This window comes from Colletotrichum karsti, assembly GCF_011947395.1.
Source record: "Colletotrichum karsti strain CkLH20 chromosome Unknown Scaffold13, whole genome shotgun sequence".
NCBI lineage: Eukaryota > Fungi > Ascomycota > Sordariomycetes > Glomerellales > Glomerellaceae > Colletotrichum > Colletotrichum karsti.
In genome coordinates, this window is record NW_024065913.1 from 539865 (window position 1) to 558074 (window position 18210).

At 55.0% G+C, this 18210-nt stretch overlaps 6 protein-coding genes across 6 annotated transcripts; 2 read left to right on the plus strand and 4 right to left on the minus strand.

Moving 5' to 3' along the window:
- Window positions 1-3556: 3556 nt before the first annotated feature.
- CkaCkLH20_04824 (mechanosensitive ion channel) lies at window positions 3557-6258 on the plus strand (the record flags this gene model as incomplete). The annotated part of the gene is made up of 2 exons (XM_038887543.1): window positions 3557-4948; window positions 4996-6258. The coding sequence occupies 2 exons, from the start codon at window positions 3557-3559 to the stop codon at window positions 6256-6258; spliced, it is 2655 nt and encodes an 884-aa protein (XP_038747150.1).
- A 311-nt stretch (window positions 6259-6569) lies between these two features.
- Window positions 6570-7895, minus strand: CkaCkLH20_04825 (dienelactone hydrolase family protein; the record flags this gene model as incomplete). Its single annotated transcript, XM_038887544.1, has 6 exons — window positions 6570-6995; window positions 7056-7181; window positions 7243-7394; window positions 7633-7673; window positions 7731-7773; window positions 7832-7895. The coding sequence occupies 6 exons, from the start codon at window positions 7893-7895 to the stop codon at window positions 6570-6572; spliced, it is 852 nt and encodes a 283-aa protein (XP_038747151.1).
- Window positions 7896-8359: 464 nt separating this feature from the next.
- On the minus strand, window positions 8360-10427 carry CkaCkLH20_04826 (ARS binding protein 2; the record flags this gene model as incomplete). Its single annotated transcript, XM_038887545.1, has 2 exons — window positions 8360-10024; window positions 10071-10427. 2 exons carry the CDS (start codon window positions 10425-10427, stop codon window positions 8360-8362), a joined length of 2022 nt encoding a protein of 673 aa, XP_038747152.1.
- Window positions 10428-12456: 2029 nt separating this feature from the next.
- Window positions 12457-13299, plus strand: CkaCkLH20_04827 (methyltransferase; the record flags this gene model as incomplete). Its single annotated transcript, XM_038887546.1, has 1 exon — window positions 12457-13299. The coding sequence occupies one exon, from the start codon at window positions 12457-12459 to the stop codon at window positions 13297-13299; it is 843 nt and encodes a 280-aa protein (XP_038747153.1).
- Window positions 13300-13683: 384 nt separating this feature from the next.
- On the minus strand, window positions 13684-15363 carry CkaCkLH20_04828 (uncharacterized protein; the record flags this gene model as incomplete). Its single annotated transcript, XM_038887547.1, has 2 exons — window positions 13684-14883; window positions 14944-15363. The coding sequence occupies 2 exons, from the start codon at window positions 15361-15363 to the stop codon at window positions 13684-13686; spliced, it is 1620 nt and encodes a 539-aa protein (XP_038747154.1).
- Window positions 15364-16151: 788 nt separating this feature from the next.
- Window positions 16152-17300, minus strand: CkaCkLH20_04829 (uncharacterized protein; the record flags this gene model as incomplete). Its single annotated transcript, XM_038887548.1, has 1 exon — window positions 16152-17300. The coding sequence occupies one exon, from the start codon at window positions 17298-17300 to the stop codon at window positions 16152-16154; it is 1149 nt and encodes a 382-aa protein (XP_038747155.1).
- Between the last annotated feature and the right edge of the window lie 910 nt (window positions 17301-18210).

An 18210-nucleotide genomic window follows, 5' to 3' on the forward strand; every position in this document is an offset into this window, starting at 1 on the left:
ATCCCTCCCCCATCCGGACCGGTTGGAGATTGTCGAGCATGTGAGACGTGGCAGTTGGTCTGTAGTGCAGACAACAAGCCCATTATGTGAGCACAATGCAAGTGAAGAAGCAATCACATCGAAGGGGGACGAGATGTGCGGGATAGAGTTCCCTCCTGTGCGAGACTAGCAGGCTGAGACCGTGCCAACGTGCCTGAGTCGGATCAGTTGCACTTGAAATATCTAGCGCTTGCTTTTTCCGGCAACGAAATCAGGTACCCGTGTCGGTGAGGTGTGAGGGTCTGAGATGGTGTTTCTGATGATCACCTCGGGTTTGGTAACCGTTCTTGGGAAGCTGAAGGAGGAGTTGTGTCATTGGTCGCCACTGGCGCGAACCGTAATGAAGCCAACGTCGGGCTAGAGAGACGCCGTTGATGGCGCCGGCTGCTAGGCTGCCGTGTGCCGCGGGAACGGGGGCACTGGTGCACACGCACACGAGTTGGGATGGTTCGTTAGCTAATGTAGGTCCCGAGAATAGGGGGGGAGGGCTTTCTTCGAGAAGGGCGCAGAGAAGGTGTGGCAGGCAATGCATTGGTCGTCGACTTTCATCAAGTTGTGGCCAATTGTTTGTTATTTTGAGAAAACCTTGGGAGCCGCAATGTTAGAAAGCAATTAACTGCTGAATCCAATGAGTGCAGGATTGAGTGGCCTGTTAAAAGCAAGGGCCATGGAGCAGTCCAGACGGTCCAGACTCGAACGCGCGGTGCAGCCAGCTCCTGTGACACTTTGTCTTTCTGCTGTCCTTGTAGGGCTCCGCTCGGTCGCAGGGGGCGGGGATGGAGACTTGGAGGCTGGAATACTGGGAGATTTGAGAGAGATACATCATACTGGTTGGTGTGTGAACTTGCTCTGGGTGGGCGGGTGGCTTGGTGCTAACGAGAAGTGTGAAGCGGCGGAAACGAAACAGAGACGACGACGGCTTGTGGGCGAGTTTGGGCGGTTTGATGTTGGTCGTACGTCGTTATGGTGGTTTTCCAAAGACATCCATTTTTGGAACGACGCGGTCGGCATTATTGTCGAAGACGGGCTGGACCGGCGGCGGCAGCCAGGAATATGGTGGAGGGAGAGGGCTGGAGGGCTGGCGGACTGGAGAGAGAGAGTCGTGGACGTGCCAAGAATTGTGGACGCTCGTCTCCAGATGGGGGAGAGCAAATCGGTTCCAAGAGGTTGGATGATGGGTGATTAGTGTGCTGCGGTAAGGATTGGATCGGAGGAATACTGCTTACGACAGTGGATGCTCTTCATCATGCACTGGATGGATGATGCCTCCAGCGGCTGTCAATGGCAAACATGCCACTGCAAGGTGGTGACATGTGCCGGAGGCGAGGGCGGAAAATGGGTGGGAATGACCCTCAGTTCCGAAAGCAACAACCTGGGAGAATGAAAAACTCTCCACGCTCGTATTCCACCTGGGTGGTGGAGCAATAATTGTTCGAAGTTGGAGTTGGCGCGTGCTGTTATTCCTGGATCGAGTTGGCCCAGATCTCAGCGAAAATGTCACGAAGGTCGGAAGGGATTGAAATGATCCACGCAAGGAAAAAAACGAAAAAAGAGAAGAGGTTAAGCTTCTAACGCGTTGCCGATTTGCAGAGGTGGAGGAGCGATAATCCTCTACCGAATGCGATTCGTCACCAGGTGGGCCTGTCCGAAAAGCAAGCTGCCATTGGACCTGTGTGCTGGGCGATATTTCCCAAGTTCCCTCGAGGCTTTTCAATCACTGAGTGGTCAGGACTGGGGGCCCCGTACAGGCTACGACGTCAACCAGGGACGCCGCGGCTGTTCCGTCCAGGATGAACGAGGAAGAGTCAGGGAAGGCGCAGAGAAGCTGGGAAACTGGAGGCCGAGGGTCCCAGAGAACCCTTCGGAAGGGCTCAGCTCACTCCAAAACCGTGAATGGGGCATGAACACTGCCGGCAGACGTCTTGTCCTTGAACATATGTCGTGATATTAAGGAACAAGAAACGACAGATGAATGCGAGCATGGAGACATGGGTTACACTACGCGTCTGTAAGGCACAGCACTCATTAAACAGGACTATGCTACGCATATCTGCACCGTACCTGTACTACGAATACAATTCTACGTGTACATGTCGTCCACATGCAAAGTGCAGCGTTTCATTGAAGGAATACCAAGCTTCCACAAGAGACGTCTGATATGCCGGACACCCTCTCCGGGAAAAGATGGCCAGAGCAGTCCTCTAAACTCTGTCAGAGTTCGGACAGAAATGTCAATCAACGGTGACGCACTATGCAGTCATACTGCGAGATGTGGACGGGAAGGAGCAACTCCCGACGCGTCTGCTCACCTTCTCGGGCAGACGCTGCTGCAAGGCACGGCTTTTCGAAATGTCAACAATCTGAGAGTCATCATCGATCAGTGACAGTGAACCTGGACAAGGAATTAAAAAAACCAAGAATTTGTCGGGGAGCACGGCATCGCAAGGCCCACCTGAGAAAGGGTCGTTCGCTGAGCTGAGGTACGTACCGTTGTGGACACCCTCAGACCGTCCACCCAGAATCGGGGACGCCAGTATCGGCACCGGCCAATCCCAGCAGTCCACCACTGTGACCCGAGACTTGAAACTGGAAATCGTTGTCAGTGGCTTAACCCCCTGCATTATCAAAGCCTGCAACAGCCAATTCTGGTCAATTTCTGCTGGGTTCCTGGACGTCGTCGCCAAACCAAGGGTACGTACCTAAGGTATCTACAGGCTACCCGCACCGCACCATCCAAGGTGTCGGCCCTGCAATTGCTCAGGTCGCTCCCGTAGGACGACAGACCTGGAAGACCGCGCAGAAAACCCAAGAGAAAAAAAAAACCGTTCAGGGGTCCCGCCAGTGCTGCAAGCTCCAAGCCTCCGTCTCTTCACTAACGCGCTCTAGGCTCTAGTGGCGGCGGCCCCTTTCGTCCTGTCTCTTGCTGAGATCGTCAACCAACCTAACCCAACCTTGCTGTCATTCCCTTCCTCTTGCTCGCCTTCGCTTAAACCCTGAAATGCTTCCCCTCCTCACGCTCTTTTCATCTTGACCTCTCCTTGTTTCGACCTCTCTTCTCTCCTCCTCACCTCTACCTCCTCACCTTATCCTCCCTCTCTATACGATACCCGTTTCCTTGTAATTACTTTCGCTGCCGGAATTGGGCTTCTCGTCATACGGAGGGCTACACATACTTCTACACGCGCCAAACCTTGCGTGTACAACGAACCAACCTCGATCGTTTCTTTGGTTCTTACGGCCTGTTCCGCTTTTTCGAGTCCTACGAACATCAATTGTTTCCTATCGTCGAGACGGATTCGATATCCACTCATACATGCGTTAATACACAGCATCTGTACAACATCGAGTAGCTTGTCACTCGCCAATTCACGCATTATACCCCGGGCATTCCTACTGCTCCCTCGGTCAGACACGACATTCTTCATCTGCTACTCCCCAAGCCCAAGTCGGCATGCCAGGACCCCTCTCTCCGCGGCACTCTGGGTTCTTACCTATCGGCGGCACACAATCTCTCGATATGCCCGACACCGACATCCCCTTGACCCAGGTCAAGAGCGCAGCTTCCACAGGCGCGCGCAAACCGACCATGAACGCAACCAACCACGAAGATTCAGGCTCGCCGAACGAGAAGCATGGCCTCTTCCACCGCAACAACAAGGGTGGCCGCCGCAAGAAGGCAGAGCTGGGCCGCCACGGCACTGGTGGCTCCGACGACATCAAAGTCAACGCCATGGGCAGATTGTACAACAAGCTCACCAACGCTTCCGTCGTCACGCGCTATCTGGTTTACATCATTCCCATCTGCCTTCTCCTCGCCATTCCCATCATTGTTCTCCCCATTCTGGGCCATAAGGACGATCTTCGGCAGGGAAATAATGGCGGCCAACCACTGTTCAAGATCTTCCTGTGGATTGAGATCGCCTGGCTTACACTATGGGCTGGCAAGGTCGTCGCTTGGCTCCTGCCTCACATCTTCATGTTCTTCTGCGGTGTCGTCAGCTCTGGTGTACGAAAATATGCCACGGTTCTTCAAAACTTGCAGATCGCGCTCTCGCTCTTCTTCTGGGCTCTCGCATCCTGGCTTTCTTTTCAGGGCTTGTTCCAGGTCAACTTGGAGACCTCCCCCTCCTGGGTCATCACCATGTACCGTATACTCGGCGCTACAATGGTGTCTTCGGCAGTCTATCTGGGTGAGAAGGCCATTGTTCAGCTGATCGGTATTTCTTACCACCAACGCTCCTTTGCTCTTCGCATCAAGGAGTCCAAACGCGAGGTTCGCCTTCTCGGTCTTCTCTACGATGCCTCGCGAACACTGTTCCCCATGTACTGCCCCGAGTTCGAGGAGGAGGATTATGTGATCAACGATAGTCTCGATTTGATCCTGTCCAAGGCCGCGAAGGGTGCCAAGGGCGCCGGCGCTGCTACTCCTCTGCGTCTCGTTGGTGACATCGGTCGCATGGGTGACAAGATTACGGGTGTTTTTGGCAACATCGCCTCCGAAATCACCGGAAAGCAGGTTTTCAACCCGAACTCGGCTCACTCTATCGTTATCGAGGCGCTCGAGAAGACGAAGCCTTCCGAAGCCCTCGCCCGCCGTATCTGGATGTCTTTCGTCGTCGAAGGAAAGGATTCTTTGTTCCTCGAAGATTTCCAGGAGGTTCTTGGCCCGGCCTACTCCGATGAGGCCGAGGAGTCCTTTGAGATGATCGACAACGACCAGAACGGCGACATCAGCTTGGACGAAATGACGCGCAAGGTTGTCGAGATTGGCAAGGAACGCAAGGCTATTACCGAGGGAATGAAGGACATTGGTCAAGCACTCCGCGTGTTCGATAAGGTCCTCATGTTTGTTGTCATCTTGATCGTTGTCTTCATCTTCCTTGCTTGGTTCCAGTCCAGCTTCTTGACCGTAAGTCCACTGGATATCAAAACCCAGGGCATTGCTAACTGCTGCAGACCGTCGCTACTGCCGGAACTGCGCTCCTGTCTCTGTCCTTCGTCTTCGCCGTCACCACTCAGGAATTCCTCGGTTCCTGCATTTTCCTCTTCGTCAAGCACCCGTACGACGTCGGTGACAGAGTTGATATTGTTGGCTCTGAGAAGCAGCAGCTCATCGTCGACAAGATTTCGCTCCTTTACACTGTTTTCACCCGCATTGACAAGATGCAAGTGGTGCAAGTTCCCAACATCGCACTGAACAACCTCTGGATCGAGAACGTCTCCCGCAGTAAGGCGATGAAGGAAGTCATCGACCTCAACATTTCTTACGACACCACCTTCGAAGACCTCGAACTTCTGCGCGTTGAGATGGAAAACTTTGTCCGACACGTGGACAACTCGCGCGACTTCCAGCAGGACATTGCCATTGGTGTTTACGGAGTCGGTGACCTGGACAAGTTGCAGCTCAAGATCGCCATCAAGCACAAGTCTAACTGGCACAACGAGGCTGTCAGAGCTACCCGGCGCTCCAAGTTCATGTGCGCCCTCGCTCTCGCCCTCAAGAAGATCCCCATCTACGCCCCTGGCGGTGGCTCCGAAGCCCTTGGTGCCCCTGGCAACCCGTCCTACTCTGTCGCCGTCTCTGATGAGGTTGCGGCTGCTGCTCGCGACAAGGCTGCCAAGGACAAGGAAGCTGCGCGCATGGTTCCCTCCGCGGGTGCGGGAGGTGACGACTCCGTTGACTCGGCCGTGGAGAAGGCAGCCATGAACGAGTTCAACACGCGAGACGTCACGGCCGAGGATGAGTGGGGATACAGGGTGGCGGACGACGATACCTTGTCGGGATCTAAGGACCGTAAGTCGGAAGACCGCCGCCGATCCAACGACATCAACCGCGTCCGCAGCCAGCTGCTTCAGCGCGGTAGCACGAAGGGTGGTGGTGGCCGCCGCAAGCCCGGCGAATCCATCCCCATCTCCCCGTCTCTCGAAGGCCCTAGCATGTACTTGACCAAGACCACATCGCGCAACCGCAACCACTACGATGAGGAGGCCGAGACTGGCGTCATTGGATCTTACAACACTCAGTACTACGGCGGGCAATCCAACAACCCCTACGCGGGCCAGAGCCTCTCGCCAACCATCTCCCCGCCAACGGCGACACTCGAACCCCATCCCCTCCAGAGCGCGCCCCCGTCAGGACAGCGCCCAAGAGGACGAAGTGTGTCCAACAGCCAACAGGCAGCACAAGCTCAGCAGAGCACGCAGCAGAAGAAGCAGTAGTGATGGAAACGTACTGGGCAGAAATCGATAAAAAGCAAAAAGAAACGGAGAAAATGGAGAAAGAATAATACCAAGCTGGTCAGATGGGTTCACATCAACAACCCCTTTTCTTACACGTGGGCATTGAGACTGGCTCCCCATGCCTAATGAATTTTTCCTTACACTCACACATGGGGGGACAGATAGATTACGAATAGAGTATGATGACATGTCGTCCGCAGATAAATACTATTCCCGAGAATTACACAATCCAGTCTTCGTACCTCATGTGACGGAGAATCTCACCATCACCAGATATGACAAGAGAGCGATCAGCAGACGTGCTCAGGCTCGCTCACACCCTCCTTGGGCCCCAAGTCCGTCTTCAACACACGCCCGAACAGCTCCAGCAGCACCTCGAAGCAGACCTTGGTGATGGCCGGGTCGTAGCGGCCCTTGCTGAGCTCGTCGCGGATGAAGGCGTGCTGGGCCCAGGCGAACTCGTAAAAGGAGGTCGTGACGCCGGCCTCGCGCAGCTTGGCGCGGATGAGGTCGCGGCCCTCGGCGGGGACGTGGGTGTCCTTGACGCCGAAGATCATGGCGACCTCGGCGTGGGCGAGGGTCGGGAGGAGGTCGAGGGTGTGGGTGCTGTTCTCCGGGGCCGTGGGGGACGTGTTCTTGGCCGTGTAAGGGCCCAGGGTGCGACTGTGGATGTCGGTCGCGAAGTAGGAGACGCAGGCCGTGATGCGGGGGTCGAGCTTTGGGCGTGTTAGTCATGGGATGAATGAGAACTTTTGAAGGGGATGAAGATGACGTACCGAGGCGCGGACGGCGAGGTGGCCTCCCAAGCACATTCCCGTGCTGCCGATGAGGCCGGTGCAAGTGGGCAGGGCAAGCAGGGCGTCTACCGTGCGGCGGGAGTCTTCATCGTAGGACTCGAGGGTCTACACCACGGGGGGACTCCAGTCAGCTTGTGATGACGAAGGCGGATCTTCCAGATTTCACCTTTTCGACCTTCCAAGCGTTGCCCTTGTCCGTGCCGGGGACGTCGTAGGCCAGGGCCTCGGGGCCGGTGAAGTCGTGGTACGAGGACGGGGCCGCGACGATGTAGCCCTGTCCCGCGATCTGGCGCGCGAAGCGAGCGACGGGCCCGGTCACTACGGATCGATTTAGCGAGTGAACAAAGTCCACCGGGAGGCCCAGAAACGAGAAGAAAGAAGAAGGAAGGTGGAGGGGAGATCTTGGCGGGATCCCGGTGTAGATCGGTAAGGGTTCGGTGAGTGTGGGGTTGGAGATGTGGGTTATGGAGGGGTTGCTGTTTTTTTTGGCTGTGCTGCTGCGGGGAGATCGGAGGAGCTTGGGTGTTTACCCCGCCAAGTGGGATGACGGACTTACCTTGGTAGATCTCGGAGAAGAGGCAGACGCCGGGGAACTTGCTATCATGCTGTCAATTGAGCTGTCATAAGTCGTCGAAGTAGAGGATTCTGGCTTACGCATTGGGATACCCCGGGATTTGGGGGTGGAAGAGGAAGATTCCTGCGAGTTCGTGAGCTGCATATCTTGGGACCGTTGGGGGGTGGTAGGGGGAGCGAACTCATGGAACCATCCTTGCCGTCGGCCTTGGTCGGCACGTCAATGTGAGACTCCTTGATGAGCATTGTGAATAGCTTAGTTCAGAGGATTCCGAAACTCTGTGAGACTGGCCGTTGAGCTCGAGGTGTTTGTAGTTGTAGTTGAGTGGACTGATTCTCATTGGCTGATGTCGCTTCATATCTTCTCTGCGGGGACTTAGTAAGCCCTTTCCTTCTCCCCCTTCCTGCCTACAATGATCAACCTGATGTATGTTGGACCGAGACTGAATTACTCTTCTCATTGTTAGGAATTCGTTTTGGATCAATGAAATAAAAATATACAACAAGAGACTATCTCCATGTGCCACACCCTCCCTATGTGATGCTTGCCCCGAAAACACCCACGCCTAGCCGATGCTTTTCGAATTTCGTAGTGGTAAATGCCTTCAAGAGCTTTCGTGATTCCATACATTAAACCTGGATCTGCGCCAGTTACCGTCAACATACATGCTGGGTGCTGTGTACCCTTTCCACAATGATTGAAATACCGTTCATGACTTTTTGCCATGCTTCTCCTCGACCTGCTTGGCGTCCTTGAAGGTTTGGCCCAACACCGATGATATACCGGATCTCAACGCCTGCAGCTCCTTGTCCCTCTTCTCGGACACTGCCAGTAGATCCCTGTACCTCTGCTCCCACTCCGATTCCGGCTCATTGACTCCTCCAATCGTCGCCTTCACTTCGGGCTTATCCCTCTCTTTCTCCTCAGGCGTCTTCTTCCACCGATTATACATAACCGTCTGCACCATATTGTAGTTGCCACGGATGCTCCCCATTCGGAATTCCCAGGAGCACGAGTACGTAGCTCTGTCGGCGTACTCCGCCTCTCGCTTGACCTTCAACTTGCTCGTTGTCATGAGCGAGCGTCCACCCGCCAGTGCGGCGAGGTTGATGAGGAACGCGTCTTGGTTCGGTGCCGTCTGCCACATTCTCTCCACTGTCGTGTGTACGAGCGCGTTCGCCTCGGCCATGCTACAACCCTCGATAGGATCATTGTCCGCGTTCACCCACTCGCCGTTCGCCGTTTCTTCGGTAAAGTAGCCGAGGACCGCCTCGATGTTTGTGCGGTCCTCCATGTTCTCGAACATACCGATAGGGATATCGTTCGGCTGCGGTGGGGGCTCGTTGCCTTTCACTGCGGGCAGTATGTCAGGAGCAGATTGTTGCGCCTCCAAGTCGACGGGCGGTAACGGCGGTTGAGGGTTGTTGCCAGGCGGGAGCTCCACCGGCGGTGCCGTAGTTGAGAGATCGCCTGCGTCTGGTAAACCACCGTTTACCATTACCACAGGCGGAGGAGGTGTTGCGAGGCGAACCGCACCCCCGAGTCGTTTGGGGACCTGCAAGGAGATGTTGGGTTTCGCTGGCCGAGGCACCTGAGATGGACGCGGGAGGTAGTCTGACGGCACGGCTGGTGGTGTGCTCTGTGTTATCGAGGCTTCGGGCGTAATCGGTGTCTGCACGCCCTTGTTCTCTGGACTTGGCTTCTTGTAAGCCGGCCCTTCCGCAGGGAAGGATACGAATGGCCCTTCAGTGCTCGACTTATTCATAGGCGGTCTGCCGCGGGTCTTTCCAGAAGCTCCTGGTCCACCACTCCGCCATGCAGAAGACACAACTTTGGCACCGTGCCGTCGGTGAGAAGCCTTGGGTTTTGACGGCGTGATAGCTGACCTAGGTTCAGTATCGCCCCAGAACGCATTGCGGTTTGTTGAAGGCGTGATCGCGGACATTGACGCCTGCGGGTAGGCCGAGAGTGGTGTTTGCGCCAAATCAGGAGCTTGGGGCCACCCAGAAGTCGATGCCATGTTTGCACTGAGTTTGAGAGGGTCAGAACAGCCAAATGTGGCCCTGCTGTCGGGATGCGCGGACCATGATCCAGGATTATCGCCGCGAAAGCCATTCCCTATCGGCGGCGAGTCGATTCTCGCCTTCTGCGATGGAGACTTGGCGAGGTCGTCGTCATCTGGACGTTTCCTTCCACGTCGCGGTCTGATTTGCGGTAGTAGGGCTCTGAGAGCCATGTCATCCTCCGCCAACACCCCGTCTCTTCCTGCCTCGCATACAGGAGTCGGGTCAGGAGGAATCTCCGTCCAGTATGGATGCAGATGGTCCATGAGGTACTCGAAGAAGGCATCCACATGCATGGAATGCATCCAGCGCTACAATCGTCAGCATCTCCAACTCCAAGCGGAAGGTCTGTATCACCTTTAGCCGGACAGCATACTGCTGGATCTTCTGCGAACTCTGCCCCTTGTCCTGATCTGGAGGCTCAACGCCCAACTTCAGGGCCAACTCGGCCCATGTCTTAATCTCCTTAGTCTCCAACTGCCTGATTAGCTGGAAGAGGGTAAAAGTGCTGAAGCTCTTCCCGCCGCTCTTGGGCGGCACCCGGAACGCCTCCCGCAGCTGCGCCGTGTCCGTCTCGGCCGGCACGGCGGGATTGCAGTGCAGCACGAACTGTACGTAAGCGTCCTCGATGGTGTCAGCCGTGACGTTCCTGTCAGGAAGAAGCGAGCGGGAAGTAATCGAAGACGAGGAAGACCGCGGAGGAGCGGCTGCCATGTGCTGCTGCTGCTGTTGATGATGCGTCATGTGCGGCGACTGGGATTGTCCATGTAGGCTACTTGGAAGCTGCTGGTGTTGTTGGTGCTGCTGCATCGTCGCTTGCGGGGATATCATCGCGCACGAGTCGGTGTTGGAGGGTCCGTGGTAATGGACATCATCACCGGCGATGCGTGAGCAGGTCGGCGCGCATTGAGAGATTGCGCGACGAAGAGAGCGGGGACCTAACGACGCGACGTGGATCTGGGAAGCATCACCAAACAAGAGCAGGTCTGGTGTTGATGGTGTTGAGATGGACAAAGAATTCAAAGTCGAGGAATAATCCCCGACACGTAAAGCCGACGTCGTTGACAATTCGTCCGTATCTCACCGGATGCTAAGTTCCGTCTCAATGAGGGACTCCCTTCAAGATGAGAAAAGCTTGGTTCAATCTAGACATCAATTCTGCTAGTCACTCAGGCAAAGTCGGGTTTAATTTAGGGCCCTTGCGAGTTATGCTGCGAGAGGAGGTCCCAGCTACTAAAATTAGACTTTTGTCACCACCGCTGAAACGGGGAACTGCCCTGGCACCTCAAGCACTGGACACCAGAGACCTTTCCTTCACCTCAGCGATTGGAGGGGGGTTCGCTGCAAGCAGAGTGCCCAGTGCACAAGTAAACTCCACCTGCCAGAAACCACCCAGACGCTGCTGAAGAACGTTAACAATGTCGATGCTCGGAGGGGGGGGGAAGGGATGTGGGAAAGATGTGGGAAAGCGGCTAGTGACCACCCTTCGACAGTTTGCGGAATCGATAGCACGGAGACGTTTACACGGTGGGAATGTCATCATCGACCAGCTTCCCCAGATCGCCCTCTGATTATGTAAAAGGCATCTCAGCCATCTGCCATGCTCTTATTCCCGGCAGCCCCATTTTCGGGGAATGCTTTGGGTTTGTACCGGCATTCTTCGGCATCGCGATCTGATCTCGCCGTTTGGGATCTCGCACCGGTAGCCGCCAGAGATTGAACCTAATCAAGCACTGACGAACTCAAGCTCGAGCGTGCCCAAGTCTGCTTTTTCTGAAAGATGACGCAAAATGTTGGGCTGAACTGGAAGTTATGTACGCATTCCGGCGGAGTGACGAGGCGAGGGTTTCCTCGGCTCCGATGAATGGGCAGCTGGTACTTGAATACCGCTGGACAGCTCCGTGAGTCTGCGGGGTTGACTACGTAGGATGAAGAAGGAGAGCTGTGTTGCCCAACGTCTTTACTTTTAAACGTGCCTCGGTCTCGATGCATTCTACTAACCTGGATTTGATGTCGTGAAGCGATGTGTTTCGTCATCAATAACTTTTGATATTCGGAGCGAGAAGTGACCAGCGCCTCGAAAGGTAGAGGTAAGGGCACTCAAGACGACGACACAATGTTTCCACTTTCCTCCGATGTCCTTCCCGTCCATGTTTATTGCCGATTCAACAATGCCCTACCGTGCCTACATAGCGTCGTTTCGGCGTTAAACATCGTCCAAGCCCCCAACCTGCAAAGTCGTGTTCTCCGTTTTGTCATCCTGAACCCGAGTCAAGATCTCCAACTACAAGACGTCTCTCCAAAACTTGCAGCTCTTTGCCGTGCGCACTTGACTAATACAGAATCTACCGCGGTGCCACCTCCACTCGGCATTTTCCCCAATGCCCAGGTTGACTAATCCTGTCTCTTCCCGTCCAATCACCAAAATGACGTGATTACCCTCTCACAAGCAAAGGCCGTTACTGTGGTTCGAATGGCTTCATTTCTCGGCTTGCTTTGAAATACACGATCAATACCTGCGAGTATAAAGAAAGAATATGTTTACTTGCTACTGAAAAGTTTGAATGATTCGAATCACACTAAACATCATCAACAGCTCTTCATCGTGAATCACTTACAACCAAATTCCCACCGCAGACCTCGGCATAAGCTCTTAAACTCAATTTCATCACCCATTCCTCGAGGCCACTAAGAATATACGGCCACCCAGTATATTACCCAAAATTCGTCTGACCACAACACAATGGCAATTGACGCCGTCCCCCGCGGCCCAGTCCGGGCAACCCTGAACTTCTACGCCGCGCCCGAAGACGGCTCCGCCCCCTACAACACAATCGTGCCCCAAGGCCTGCCCGGCCGCAACTACTCCGACGACGCCCAGGAGACCCTCATCCACGACGTCCGCGGCCGTGAGTCCGACTACAACCTCGACGCGGACGCATTCCTTGTGATCCGCGACCAGCCGCCCTCCGCCGAGAAGTCCTTCGTCGACGACGACTCCATCAAGGCCAACTACTACCCGGAGCTCGAGCGGCTGATCCTCGAGCACGTCCCCGGCTCCAACCGCGTCCTCTTCTTCGACCACACCATCCGCCGCGCGGACCCGGAGGCCAACAGGAACCCCGTCACCAGGGTCCACATCGACCAGACGCCCGCCTCCGTGATCCAGCGCATCAAGAGGCACCTGCCCGAGGAGGCGGACAAGCTGCTCGCGGGGCGGTATAGGCTCATCAACGTGTGGCGGCCGCTGAACAAGAACCCCGTCGAGTCGTTCCCGCTTGCGTTTGCGTCGTCGTCGACGTTGGATGACGAGGATATCGTTCCCATCGAGCACAGGTATTCTACGGGGTATACCGGCCAGACGGCCGGTATCAAGTTCAGTCCGAAACAGAAGTGGCACTACCTGAGCGGCATGACGGGAGACGAGAGGCTGCTGCTTGAGTGCTTCGACAGTGAGGGTCTTCGTGATGGGACCGGTGTTCAGGGAGGAAGGCTGGCGCATACCGCCTTCGTCGACCCAAGGACAAGACCGGAGGCTGAGGGTCGCGAGAGTATTGAAGTCCGCGCGCTAGTATTCGGGCCTTAGAAAGGGGGAGATTCAGATTGTACAACTAGATCACGACATTTACGAGAATATGTTTAATTAACAACATTAGGGTATTGATGCATGCGAGCTGCCCCAAAATCAGATCGGGGTCTCCATTCGCAGTTGAAAGCCCTTTTGCTACATGCCACCCTCTCGTGCCTGGAGTCGTATGCGTCCATGACGTATAATCCTCAATCATAAGAAATCTTCAAATTCGAAAATGCAGGTTCGCTCTATGCAGCGGAGTCTAGCCGCGGAAAAGGGGACTGTCTCCCCAGAAGTCGTTCAGATGATGGCCTACCCGAAGGAAACAAAAACGTCAAGAGCAAAACCAAACCCATGCCTATTTTCCGAACTCCGTAACACCAAGAAATCATTCACCGATCATGACTGGTTCTTTCGGCCCTTGCCGCGCGAGCTTCCCTGCCGGCTCATGGCCGCACCACCTGCCGCGCTGCTGTTGCGGCTCATCGGGACCGCCGCGACGGCTGCCAAGGATGATGACATGGGTACCTCATCTCTCACGCTGCTCTCGATTGGCTGAAGATCTTCTGTAAGATTTGTTGGGTCCGGTCGAGGACCCGGCTTGAAGCCTGACCACGGCGTCTTGGTATAAGGAGCAATGGAAGCTTCAAGCAGCTTTCTGCTACCGTTGGGGTGGTCAATCGAGTCGCCGGGCTTGTGACTGGCGTCGTACTTTTTGAAAAGGTCCATGATCATGATATCGGAGCTTATCTCGTCTTGCGACAACGACTGCGGTAGGTTGGCGTCGGTGTTTCCTCTCACCGGCTTGAAGTAGTTGGTCATGGACGACGACGGCAGCTTGGCAGGCTCATGCGGATGCATGATTTCGAGGTACTTGGGCAGTTCCAAGCCATTGGCCCCCTCGACCGCGTCAATAAGATTCTGGTTGATACCAGCTCTTGTACTTCTAGTAGCATGAGAGCTTGTACGCTCCATCATCGGCGCCGCTGGCCAAGCCTCGCTGTCCTGATCGCCGTCCTCGCCGTGACCGGAGTCACTGCCAGGAGAGGAACCGCCGTTTGCGTAGGCCTTGTGCCTCAGAATATGCTTGTGTGCGGCAATGGCCGCAGCGTTGTATGCCATGGTCAGCTCTTTCTCGGTGAAGAGCTTGTCGATGCTGTATGCTGGACCGTTCTGCTTGGCGGCGACGCGGAGCTTCTCGTTCTGCCAAAGGGGTGTGGTGCTGTTCGGGTCGAGCGCTCGCCTGGACGGTACAGGGGAGCCGTCGTCTTCGCCGGGGTTGCGCTTCCGCTTCTTGTTGTCCGAATAGCCTGAAAGCTCCTCGGCATCCTTGCGCAATCTTGTCGCTCGCTTTCCATGCGTGCCACCCGGGCTGGCTGGGTTGGTGATGCTGAACTGGTTGGGGTGAAGCAGAAGTGCGGAGGAATCGGAGATCTCCAACGCCTCCTTCTCCTTGTTGAGGCGGTATTTTCTCGAGAGAAGGGTATTGACAAGACGGTCACGAAGTGTAGCGGAAAGGGCGGCGTGCTCGCGCTTAGCGGTTTCGACCTTGTAGAGGCATTCGTTCTTGTATTGGTGGAGGCGGCGTTCGTGCTCGTGCTGTTGTTGCGGATGTCAGTTAGGGCCGGCCCGACAGAGGGAAAATTTAATTAGACTCACCATGTGTTGCAGCAAATGAAAGTCTCGGTACTCTATGAGATCTTCGATGCCCTGAACGAAGTCCTCGAACTTCGGACCGGCCATTTGCAGGAGAGTGCGGTTCGTATCGGCGAGCGACTCTGGTCCCTGGGTCTCGTCATGCTGCTGGCGCAGACCGGCGATAACAGTGAAAACGTCATCCGAGTACGGGTCGATGCGCTGAACCAAGTGAGTGTCGGCCTGGACCTTCTGGAGCTGATCGCGATATCCAAGATCACGATCACGGTGAAACTTCTCCTGAAGATTGTTAATCTTGTCGGCGAGGATCTGGCGCTTGCGGTCGCGCTTCGACTGGGCAGCGGGTGCTGGAGACGCTCGACCGGCTTTTTGCTGGCCGGAGGCGGCTCCCAGGTTGAGTGGAACTGTTTCGTTGGTGGCCATTGCGATGGCGTTGAATATTCCGTGTGTTATTTGCTAGAATTGAGGACCAGGACAAGATCAAGTCGTGGGGGAAGATTGGTGCTTGCGTTCCAAGAGAGGAACCTCGCCAGGTGGTGTGTAAAGCCGGCCGTCGCAAGCCGGAGCTTGAGCGACGAGTGTTGGAATGAGACGGGTGGGTTTAAGATAATGAGAAAGAATAATGTGTGAGAGGCTTGTCTCTCAATCACCCGCTCGGGAAGGGGTTAAGCCATCCAAATGTCCATTCGCAGGCAGGTCTTGACGGTGATTGTGTGGGAGACCGGTTGGGGAGAGAAAGGTGAGGGCACTGCGAAATGGAGGAACGGTCCTGTGCCGGCCTTGTCAGCCTTCCCACTAATTGACTACAAGGGTCCAGTGTTCTGTAAGTGCCTGGGATGCTGAGGGGCTCAGTTTTCTCATTGGTTCAGGTGTCTCCGATGACTTCCGCTGGGACCAGCCAGGCCTGCTGCTCCCGTGGCAGAAGAGATGAAAAAAACGACAGGCACTGTGCCACGCCAATTTTCAGCGCATAATCCCTGCCCGGAAATAGATCGTTGCTCACTTTGCCGACGACAGTGAAGTCACAGACAGCAAATGACAAAACGAAGTCAACATTCACACACCTTTTGGGCTAGAAAACATATAGCTGGTTCGCATGGCAGACTTTGATTGGATTTAACTCTTGCTAGCAGCTCTGAGCGCAATATGGGTTAGTCATGTTTTCTCACACGACATGGTTCTTGGTGTGTCTTGTGACCAAAGTCAACAATCTACAACCCGCTTCTGAGCTTTTGCAGCTGGCTCATCAAGCCATAACCTCCGAGATATGTCTTGGTCTCTGCCGGGTCGGCGTGAACACTGCCCTTTCTCGCCCGCCCCTCGTTGCCGTTCCCTTGAGTCCGACTCGCTTGGTCCACCTCTCTCATCAAGTCCCGGTGTCGGTCCTCAACCATCTTAGCCAAGCTCTCGATAAACTTCGTCCTTCCCTTCTCCTCCGCAGTGCCCTTCCAGACTTGGTTCAAGTTCTTGAGCTCTTCGATGCGCTGCGCTGCCTTTTCGATGCCCTGTACGGGGTCCTCCGACTTCTGAAGCAGCTGCGATATCTCGTCTCGCAACTTCTGGAGCACCTGCTGACCCTTGTCCTCCGTGCTGTGCTGGTCCGACCCCGGCTCAGGCGCCGACACGGAGAGGAAGGAAGAGCTGACGGAGAGCTCGGACGGCGGGAACACAAATTCCATAGCATCGCCAAACGTCTTGATGACCGAATCCAGACGAGACCGGACGACCGTGAGCGTTCGCAGCTGGTCGATATATGGCGGCTTGGTGGTCTTCTCTTCCTCTGCAGCGGACGCCACGGCTTCGGTGCCATCTTTCGCCTCGGTCATGCCGACTGATGCCCTCCTTTCCTCGCCTTCCGGTGCCTTGCTGCCGGTCTCCTTAGCAGCCTCATTGAGTCCTCCAGGCACGAACTTCTTGATGTCATCCTGTAAAGTCTCGTTCATCGTCTCAGCAAGGCTAAGCGTCTCGCCCCGTAGTAGCTCGACTTCATACGCAAGCCGACTGCCGCTCCGTAGGATATCGTCTGTGAGCTGGGTCAGAGTGCCCGATAACCTAGTCGTATGGATGTTGAGCTGGGACAGCAGCGTCTGCGCCTCGGTCGATAAATCGGCCAACGGGACAGCCTGGCCGCCATTTCGCTGGTGACCGCTGGGCTGCAACGGCGGCAACGAAGCGTTGAGGTATGCCGCAGGATCAAATGAAGGGTCTAGAAAGTCTTGCAAGAAGTCGTCTGCTACATGGCTCGATTTCGGCTGGATTATCGACTTCGACTGCTGTCGTGTGTGGCTGGGTATGTTCTTGGTTGAGGCCGCGTTGCTGCTTTGGCGTCGGCGTTGAGCTGACTTCGAGTCCCACGACATTTTGAACGACGATGTTGTTTTACACCGTATGGGGGATGTTTATCGTAGAGCCATGTGAAGACTCAGGTCTACCAGGATATCTCGTCCAGGATTCTTGAAGTTGATTGAGATGAGTCCATGTCGTGAGTTGATGGATGAGAGGCAGGACCACGACGTCGAGGGCACTTGGACACCTGGCCCCACTCACATCCCGCTGTCGCTCTCCCTTAAGCGAATGACAGGGGATTGCCGCTGCGCGGTGGACTTTTCGATGCGCAAAGCTATGGTTGCTTTTCTGACCTCAACTTCGATTGTGAAAAAATGACATGAGATGCAATTTTTGATTCCGATAGAGAGAGACACTCAGTGAGTTCTTCAATTGAAAGATTCTAAGTGCAGACTTTCAGACCATTATTGGGTATCTTTAGGCCATAAGAGCTGCTTTTTATACAAGCATTTAACCATTGTGCCGAACACACTGATCCATACGACAATCAAGCCTGCAGCCATAACGCAACCAAGAATTTGTAAACCGCTGTTTTGAAACACCTTTCCGAGCGCAGTGGTCGCGGTGACGAGCGCGGTGTTTGGAAAAACAAAAGACCACCAGGTCATCTGAAACGGCATCTTGTTTGCTGGCCGCACGTATTTCCACAACGACCCGACAGACACGACGAAGAACCAGACAGATAAGCCCCAAAGCCACAGCCCAACCATGACAGAAACCACCTTGACGATAGGCACAGCAATATCAGTGCCTACAAAGTTCGGAGGCAATATCTTGTCTGCTTGGTTTCCAAGTTGGACTAAGACCGTCAGCTACAACGTGGATAATCGGGGAAGTGGGCGACAAACCTATGCCTCCTACGGTGAAGGCAAACGGACCAATCGATATGAACTAGCATTTAATAAGTCTAATGTCCCACGGTTT